This window comes from Acanthochromis polyacanthus, chromosome 17 (assembly GCF_021347895.1).
Source record: "Acanthochromis polyacanthus isolate Apoly-LR-REF ecotype Palm Island chromosome 17, KAUST_Apoly_ChrSc, whole genome shotgun sequence".
Taxonomy (NCBI): Eukaryota; Metazoa; Chordata; class Actinopteri; family Pomacentridae; genus Acanthochromis; species Acanthochromis polyacanthus.
Genome location: NC_067129.1, coordinates 15,435,435 through 15,445,049, shown reverse-complemented (window position 1 = coordinate 15,445,049; position 9,615 = coordinate 15,435,435). Strand labels below are relative to the sequence as shown.

Genomic DNA, 9,615 nt, shown 5'->3' with positions numbered 1-9,615 from the left:
AAATCGCATTTGTCTCTCTACGTGTCTCGATCAGGCTAATCAGGAGGACTGGGACAATTCGCGGTGGGCCGGTCTGATGTTTGAGCAGCGAGAGCCGGTGGTTTGGTTTGTTTTGTTTTGTTTTGGTTTTTTTTGGGGGGGGGGAGTGTCATGACACTTGTTTGATCATTCTGCTGCTACCACTGTTCCTGGGCCGCCTCCACTGACAGCTGTTTCTTACCGCCCGGCAAAACTGCGTTTGCCGGAAGGTATTGTTTTCACCTCCATGGTCTTGCTTGCTTGCTTGTTTGTCTGTAACACTTTGGTTTCCGCGTGATAACTCCATAAAATATTAATGTAGCCTCACCATATTTGGTACACAGGTCTACCATAATAAGACACAGGTCAAGTTCGCATTTGGTGACTGTGACCTCATTTTCAAGGTCACAGGGGTCATCTTTGTCGCCGGGTGGTCCAAGTTTGGTAAAACTAGTTATTTATTTATTTATTTTTGTGCAGACGCACCGTGATGTAACACGTCCGTGCACACGGCCAGAGGCATATATGGTCAAAACTGACCATGTGATATTTCAGTTTTTCTTTTTTAATATATTTGCAAAAATTTCTACATTTCTGTTTTTTCCTGTCAATATGGGGTGCTGAGTGTACATTAGTGAGAAATAAAATTAGCTTTTTTGATTTTGGCAAATGGCTGCAATGATACAGAGAGTGAAAAATTTCAAGGGGTCTGAATACTTTCCGTACCCACTGTATATCCACATTGTGAAGAAACCCTTACTTGCAATGAATTGGACATATTTTAGAAAAACACACTGAATTGCAAGACTTTACAGAACAGTGCACTACTGTAGACTTAACATGCAAGGTCAGAATTACATGATTTTAATAGTAATAGGTCGTGATCTAAAGTGGGCCGGTCTGAGGCATGAAAGTCCACGGCTGAAAATGAGTCCCACTCCGGCCCTGGTCTCAATCATAGCGTATAAGATTCTGAGTTAACTGCGGGTGATGATTTAGTGTTGCCTTTAGTGTTTCTGTTCAGCAGGTGGCTGGACTACACTACTGTATCTGTTGCTACCGTATGACAGTGTAAGTCTCAGCTTGTTTCACACATAATGCTCCCCTGAGGTGTCATGCATGAACACATCAGTTCATTAATTCATCACCTGCAGCGTCACCTGTCCCATGACACCCTACATCCAGGCACTTCCACTGGAAAAACACCTTGGCATGTAGCATTTTTTTTGCAGCGTTTGCTTGAGTCACTCTTTTGTGGTGCTTGAAGATCGGCCCTGTCAGCTTTAAAACAGACAGTTAAAAAATATGCCAACCTTTTGCACATGCAAACTCAATTCTTTTCTTATCGGTGTCGTATCAGCAGCCAATCAGCCATCCTTTCTAAACAGCTGTTCAAACATCCCAAATGATGGAAAAACATCTCCGTGGCTCATTTCCTAACAAACAAGAAATATTACAGAGCAACAAGGTGACTTCTTACCTATTCTTATTTAGCTGTGTTTCTCTAGTCATAGAGAATGTTTCATATTTATGTAAAAATGCTTCTTTTGCCATAATAAGTGCAGATCTAAATACACATACCATTAAGCATATACACAAGATGGTGTTGGTGTCACAGATGGCAGCCTCGGCACTGCACTCCCTAGGAATGCAATTATCATTTTGCGCTACTGTTTATATATTCCTTTCTAGCTTTGTAAATATCTGCATATATTGTGTCATAATTATCTTTACTGCTACTTTTTCTTTTTTCTATAGTTTTTCAAAAATAACTAGAAAAGCACTCAGAGTGCAGACCTCCGCCAAGGATAGAGAGGAAAACAGGAAACCCATGCAGTAAAGGATCATGAGCTGGAATTGAACCTGCGTCTCTGACACAGTTCTGTTTATGAATCACCTTCTTAACCAGTTGAGCTATCTGGACACCTTGTTCAAATTTGTTGGACAACATACTAACCTATGATTTTGTCATATTTTGGCCCACATACTAAAAAATTCAAAGTGATCCAGAATCCAGGATCCTTTCCAGATTGCCACCAAAATTAAATCAGCTCTTCCTCTTACCATGGTCTACATCCCCTCAAAATTTCATGAGAATCTGCCCAGGCATTTTTGAGTTATCTTGCTAACAGACAGACAGACACACAAACGCCAGGTGTCACATAACCTCCTTGGCGGAGGTAATTATTCTCTTTCCTTATTCCTAGGGTGATAACAGCCAAAACCAAATTCCTTGCATGTTGTGTGCATACTTGGCCATTAAAGCTGATTCTGATTCTGTATATGCTCAGGTTCTTACATATAATTCAACATTGACATTTTCTTACATGATAATCAACAAAATAATGACACCTGATGTAAAAACATTTACAAAACAGGTTTATTTTTCATACATCTAAAATAAAGACCAAAATGAAATCCATTAATGCGACCCACAAACTGCACTGATAAAACTAAGAGCAAATAATTCATTGAGCCCTTTTAATTCTATACAAGACATGCAACAAAAATGTACACTTCATGATGAAAACCCAACAAATATTAAATAACTGCAATGATTTGTGACTTGACAACAGCGGCATAGGTAAAACACCTGTGACAACATCATACACAAATAAAAAGCATTAAAAACACATTTTGAATGTGGAAGCTGGTGATTAAGGAGGATTGTCTGAGTGTCTCGAACTTCACTTATGAGCCACACATAAGGCATTCATCTCTGTTTGCTAGGGAGCAGACCATAGCTGCAGTGTTGCGCTCTTTGGTCTCCTCCTCTGTGCTCTTGGCTGACTGGGCCTCCTTTAATTTCTCCTTGTTCAGGGTGAACTGAATGGGGTTGGCAGCAGGCTTCGTTCGCAGGTAGTACATGCCAGTTTTCAGGCCCTGCAGATAGAACAAACAGGCTTTAAGATGCTGTTTTTTGATACTCTGGTGCAGCATATTTGTTCCTTTGTGCTTCCCCTCTGTCCTTACTTACCAGCTTCCAACCATAGAAGTGCATGCTGGTCAGTTTGCCATAGTTTGGCTCAGCAATATGGATATTTAGAGACTGGCTCTGGTCAATGTAGGCACCGCGATCTGCCGCCATCTTGAGAACTGTCTTCTGGGAGATTTCCCAGACTGTTTTATACAACTGCTTCAGATCATCGGGGATCTCTTCAATATCCTGAGAAGTCAGATAGATTTAATGTAAGCTTAGATTATAGGAGCAGTACAGTGAAATGACACTGAATCAGTGAAGGGTTTAAGTGCAGCCTTTAACCTGTATGGAGCCATTCTGAGCAATCAGCTGGTTCTTCATTTCTTCGCTCCACAGTCCTCTTTCTGTGAGGTCCTTCAGCAGGTGAGGATTCACAATCTACAAGACAGGCAGAAAAACACATAGCAAACTTTGCTTCCATGAACACACGCATTTGGACATGCAACAAAACAAATGTAATCAGTGCTGACCTGAAACTCTCCTGAGAGCACCCTGCGTGTGTAGATGTTGCTGGTGTAAGCCTCAATGGACTCATTGTTGCCCAGGATCTGAGCAGTAGAAGCTGTGGGCATGGGGGCCAAAAGCAGACTGTTCCTCACACCGTGCCTGAAGACACACAAAGGAGGAGCTGAATAAGGGATGAACTAATCTCCAGTCTACAGTAAGTGAGAGACATAAAATGACAAGAAGAAAAAGACACGCAGGAAGACTTACTTGGCAATTTTCTCTTTCAGTGCTTTCCAGTCCCACAGATCTGTTGGGGTTTTCTCCCACATGTCATACTGAAGGATCTGAAAAACACGGTGTCTTGGTTAGTGTCTGATCCCAAACTGCTTACATCACAGGACGGATTTGAGGCACTATGAAAGCTACTCACTCCCTTGCTGATGGGAGAGCCAGCGTAGGTTTCATAAGGGCCGACCTCAGCTGCCAGTTCACAACTGGCCTCCAGAGCGGCGTAGTAGATGGTCTCAAAGATCTGAATGTTGAGTAACTGGGCCTCTGGGCTTTCAAATGGATAACGCATAAGGATGAAGGCATCAGCCAGTCCCTGCACACCGATTCCAATTGGCCTGTGACGCTTGTTAGAATTTTCAGCCTGTAAGGCAGGAAGGAGGTGCTGTTTGTTATCAGAATGCTCATGACACCTGCATGGTTGATGGAGAAATAACACAAGATAAGAAGCCTTACCTCTGGCACTGGGTAGTAGTTTATGTCTATAATCTTGTTCAGATTCTTGACAATGACTTTGGTGACAGATGCAAGTTTTTTGAAATCAAAGGTCTTTTCTGATGTCACATACATGTTGAGGGCAATAGATGCCAGATTACACACTGCAACCTGAGTTAAAGAAAGAACAAATCAGACTGAGAACAAGCACTGATTAACTAATGCAACTGGCAGCTAATTGGAGGTAAATCTGTCGGTACTAATAGGTCTTCTGTCGCTCACCTCGTCTTTGCTGGTGTATTCTACGATCTCTGTGCACAGGTTGCTAGATTTGATGGTGCCCAGATTTTGCTGGTTGCTCTTCCTGTTGCAGGCGTCCTTGTACAGCATGTACGGTGTCCCGGTTTCTGTCTGTGACTCGATGATGGCGTACCACAGCTGCTGAGCCTTCACTACACGTCTCGCTCTGCCCTCCTTCTCATATCTAAAGACCAACAGGTTATCAAGGGGGACACATTAGCACTGAGAAATGAGCCTTTTGTTAGGAATAGAGTTTGATGTGCTGATCTTACCGAGTGTACAGCTTCTCAAACTCCTCTCCCCAACACTCCTCTAACCCGGGACATTCACCGGGACACATCAGAGACCAGTCCTGCAAGGACAACAGAGGAACTATAAGACTTGTCCCTATTACATATTTACAATGGGTGCTAAAGCATCACAGCTAAAAGAAAACATAAAGGTAACTAGCCTACATGGGATTTCCTTCAATATTCACCTGATTGCTTTCCACACGTTTCATAAAGAGATCTGGGATCCACATGGCAAAGAACAGGTCTCTGGCTCTCTGCTCTTCTTTACCGGTGTTCTTCTTCAACTCCAGAAACTCAAACACATCCAAATGCCACGGCTCCAGGTACACAGCGAAGGCCCCGGGTCTCTAAAAAAATGAAACACAGTGAGCAAAGTGACTAAACTTACAGGAATGCTAAGCATAAATTTCATGCACTGTAAACTGATAAGTTAAGGTAAATCTCATCCATACCTTGTTGCCACCCTGGTCAACATAGCGTGCTGTGTTGTTGTATACTCTCAGCATAGGAACCAACCCATTGGAAGTGCCATTAGTCTGAAAAACACAGATTACATAGAATACGTTTTAAAACATGTTTGGTGTACATAGCAGCTCTTCTGTTTCTGCTCGATTCTACTCTACGCAATGTACATTTTGCTCACCCCAGCAATATAGCTGCCTGTTCCTCTGATACAGCTAACTGCCAGTCCAATACCTCCAGCTGATTTGGAGATCAGGGCACACTGCTTCAGTGTGTCATAAATACCTTCGATGCTGTCGTCCTTCATGGCTAGCAAGAAACAACTGCAGAAATCCAAACAAATTCGATTAGGAAAAAGAAATCAACTTTAATAGACTGCATCAAAGATCTGGTCAGTTTTGCTCAAAACTCTTTTTCATATTTTCTACCTGGACAGCTGTGGCCTGTTGGTGCCGGCGTTGAAGAGCGTAGGGGAGGCATGGGTGAACCACTTCTCTGACAGCAAGTTGTAGGTATCAATGGCAGCATCGATGTCTCCTTTATGAATCCCGACTGCCACTCTCATCAGCATGTGCTGAGGCCTCTCAGCAACTATATAAAAAAAAAAAGACAACAAACAATTAAGCATATACAAAAAAACGAAGGATTATATGTGCCCATAAACATTCTTCTCAGGAAGTTAAAGGAAAACCACCTCATACCTTTTCCATTAATCTTCAGCAAATACGACCTCTCCAGAGTCTATTAGAGCAAAATAGCAAATTAGATGGATAATGCCAGCATCTGTACAAGGCAAGAATGCAAATTGAAATGAAAAATTACCTTAAAGCCAAAGAAGTTGTAAGAGAAGTCTCTGTCGTAAATGATGGCTGAGTTGAGGCGCTGCAAAGAAGACGAACATTATGTTGAACAATGCCAAATATAATTACAGTCACTTCAAATTTGAACACAAGCGAATCAACGGGGGACTTACAGCCTTGTTTTCAAGGACAATGTCGAGCGTCTCCTTGGAGATCATAGGAGAGTGGCACTTATTTAAAGGGTTGACATAGTTGTATAAGTCCTCCATCACATCTGTGCAAAAAATAAATAAATACCGTAAATGAAAATCAGTCGATGCCAGTGTCAATTTGCATGGAGCAAAATTCATATCCTCCAACACCATAAAATATATAACAATCTAAATGAGTAAATTGTAATTTTTAGTGGGAAAAGAACAATTTCCTGCAGCAAATATTGACTAACTGAGGTTATTGGTTTGATCATAATCCTTTAAAAATTACAAGATGAGAAATACTAAGATCTGGGAGGCTTGTTACTGATGCAAAGCAATACTGCCACGACGTGCAGCATTATCATTTACCAAAAATGATGCACCAGAGGTCATATGATGGTTAGGGTGCAACTGTGGTATTTATATTTCAATGCAACATCCAATTTAAAGATATATTTAACACATAAACACAATCACACATCTCACATTGCAGCAGATTTTTTTTTTAATGGTCATGTAACACTGGTACTCACCACTGAACACTTTCTTGGTTTCTTTGTGCAGGTTAGAAACTGCGATCCGTGCAGCCAGGATTGCATAGTCAGGATGTTTAGTGGTGAGGGTGGCCGCTGTCTCTGCTGCCAGAGTGTCCAGCTCCACAGTGGTGACTCCACTGTACAGACCCTGGATCACCTTCATGGTGATCTGGGCCTGCAGAAACACAGATAAAGGGTTGATAGTCAGATGACCACGGGATCTGAGCCACTGGAATACTTGAGGATGTGTTTGTGTTTTATGTGGTTTGAACTTACAGGGTCCACAAAGTCAGCATTGAGCCCATAGCAGAGCTTCTGGATGCGAGATGTGATTTTATCAAAAGTAACTCCCTCCTGGCGTCCATCTGAAAAACACATTATTATTATTTATCCTAGTGTTTATGTGATGAAACAAATTCTCAGCATAGTTAATGTCATGTAACTGCGGCGTTAAATACACCATAAATACCAGTGTATTATCCATTAATTGAATTCCCTCCACTGATCAATTAACTAAGAGATGAACACCTGTTCCACCGGTCACTGTGCCAACAAAAGGAAGGACACCTGGCTGCTTGGCGCCAATACAACACACACCAAAACAAGTCGAAAATAACTCTCCTTTTACGCTTTCCTTGCAGAAGGACGTTTGCAATGTATTTATTTTAAAATAATACCGAAAAGTCAGCTGGAGAGCAAAAACACAACTCTCCAGTTAAAGTCTCCACTGAGTCGCTCTTATTTGACCAATAATCGTACCATCAGTGTCAAATTGTTTCACAAATAAAGACGAAACAATGCAACACACCGGAAAAATGAGACACTTAGGAACTGTCAGCATTTGTGCTTTCATAACCCAAGTCTTTGTTCGGTGTCTCGACTGAAATACACCACACAAAGACCTAAAAACGCACTTTAATATGACTAAAACTGACTGAGACTTAAAAACACGATCCTTCTTTACAGTATGAACCTTTAGCACAAGTTAAGCACGTTTTAGGAGTTTTACAGAAGTGCACAACCACAATAAAGTAGGTTTATCTGGCAGTAACTGACCACAAAAGATAGACAACAAAGATTGTAAGTTTAGCTACAATACCTCGCTTAATGACGTGCATGTTGGCAGTGAAGCGGGTGGTTTCCTCCTACAGCAGGTGTTTTCTTGACGGACTGAAAATAAGAAAGTTTACTGCGCTTTAAAGCAGATTTAGGAGCTTCTAACGCTGTGAGAACAATCGGCCACCACAGTTGAATCTTAAATTGAGAGCGCCAACAAACCACAAGCCGGTTAGCCTGCACTGTGTCCGCGCAGCAGCCAATCAGAGAAGACGCAAGTCGCTTACGCGCCTTGTGTCATCCTGTCAGCCAATCAGAGAAGACTGTGGCAGCCTTCTCAACCAATCAGAATCACCACACAGTCCTTTTACAGCCTCCTTTTCCGGGCGAAATCTGGCGGGATGTTTCTAAACAAGAGCAACATGTAATTAGTATTGCAGCAGGAAAGCTTAATCTGAGCTGTTTTATAAACGACAATTACACTCCAACGATTATACAAGCATGTCACTTTAAGTTAAAGGAAAGTCGTGACACGCAGCCTTTTATAGATTTCCTTCCTTACACGTTTACAATACATATAAAGCTTTAAATAATTACATGCACCATGCACACTCTTTGATGTTCATATACTTCTGTAAGTAAACTTTGCACAATACATTCCATGACAGTAATATATGTATGTAGATTAATCCATGAAAGATGGATCAGTCTCCCCCACCTGACCCATCAAAATCAGCTGATTGATAGCAACAACAAAAACTAAATAATTACAATATTCTTTATTGTCATTATACAATACAATGTATAACGAGATTGCAGAGCTTATCCTTTTCAGTGCTAGGAAATTAATTTTGGTACAGTTACATTTGTATATTAACTAGATCTATGAATATCTTACATCCACATTAGGACTCAAAATATAAAATCCAAATCTTTGCTCAGCACATTTTTATGGCAAATTCTGAGCATCAACCACTGCCAGGGACAGACAGATTTTCAGAGCATTGTAGCTCTGCTGAGAAGGTGATCGGCTGCAGCCTATCATCTCTCCGGAACCTATGTATCTCCAAGACTCAGGGGCGTGCAGGCCGGATCGCAGCCGATCCTTCTCACCCTGGACACGAACTTTTCGAGCTACTTCCCTCAGTCAGGAGGTCCATACGGACCACAACTTCCCTCCACAAAATCAATTTCTTCCCCTCAGCTGTCGGACTTACGAACCATTAAATAACTCATTCTGGTTGCACTATTCTGTTCTGGGGAAAAATGAAGACAAGCATGTTTGCTTGCTCTTTTACTACTGCTTCTACTATTATTATTATTATTATTATTATTAAATTTTAAGAATGATTTAATTAAATTTAAATTTGATCTGCAATGATTTTAGGAGCCAGCAGGCGTCAGTCTGCAGCGACACAGTGCGGCACAGCGCCCCTGGAGCAGGAAGGGTTAAGGGCCTTGCTCAAGGCATCACATTCGTCACATTCACCCATTCACACACCTATAAACATTCAGCAAAAGTGTAGTACTAATTCTGCTCCTACATTGGTGGTTTTCTCTTTTGATTTGTTCAGCTTTTTCTGTTTGGTTTTTTTTTGTTTGTTTGTTTTTTCTTTTTGGGGGAGGGGGTGATTGTGGATGTTTGCTTGTCTGTATGTATATATACTGTATATATGCTCTGTATCTGAGGCAATAATAAAAAAATAAATTAAAAAAAAAAACATTCAGCAAAGGGCAGCGAGCGGAATCGAATCCGTGCCGCTGCGTCGGAAACCAGCCCCTATTTGTGGCTGCCAGTTGGCCTAA

General features: G+C 41.5%; 1 protein-coding gene across 1 annotated transcript; it reads right to left on the bottom strand.

Moving 5' to 3' along the window:
* Positions 1 to 2,376: 2,376 nt before the first annotated feature.
* Positions 2,377 to 8,020, bottom strand: LOC110946676 (ribonucleoside-diphosphate reductase large subunit-like). The gene is made up of 19 exons (XM_022188187.2): positions 7,853 to 8,020; positions 7,030 to 7,118; positions 6,751 to 6,928; positions 6,197 to 6,297; positions 6,046 to 6,105; positions 5,925 to 5,964; positions 5,652 to 5,814; positions 5,405 to 5,546; positions 5,214 to 5,297; positions 4,947 to 5,108; positions 4,741 to 4,820; positions 4,451 to 4,652; positions 4,190 to 4,339; positions 3,876 to 4,097; positions 3,713 to 3,789; positions 3,469 to 3,604; positions 3,281 to 3,376; positions 2,996 to 3,184; positions 2,377 to 2,901 (listed from the first exon to the last, which is right to left on the bottom strand). Exons 1-19 carry the CDS (start codon positions 7,869 to 7,871, stop codon positions 2,710 to 2,712), a joined length of 2,382 nt encoding a protein of 793 aa, XP_022043879.1. The 5' UTR covers positions 7,872 to 8,020; the 3' UTR covers positions 2,377 to 2,709.
* Positions 8,021 to 9,615: the final 1,595 nt, after the last annotated feature.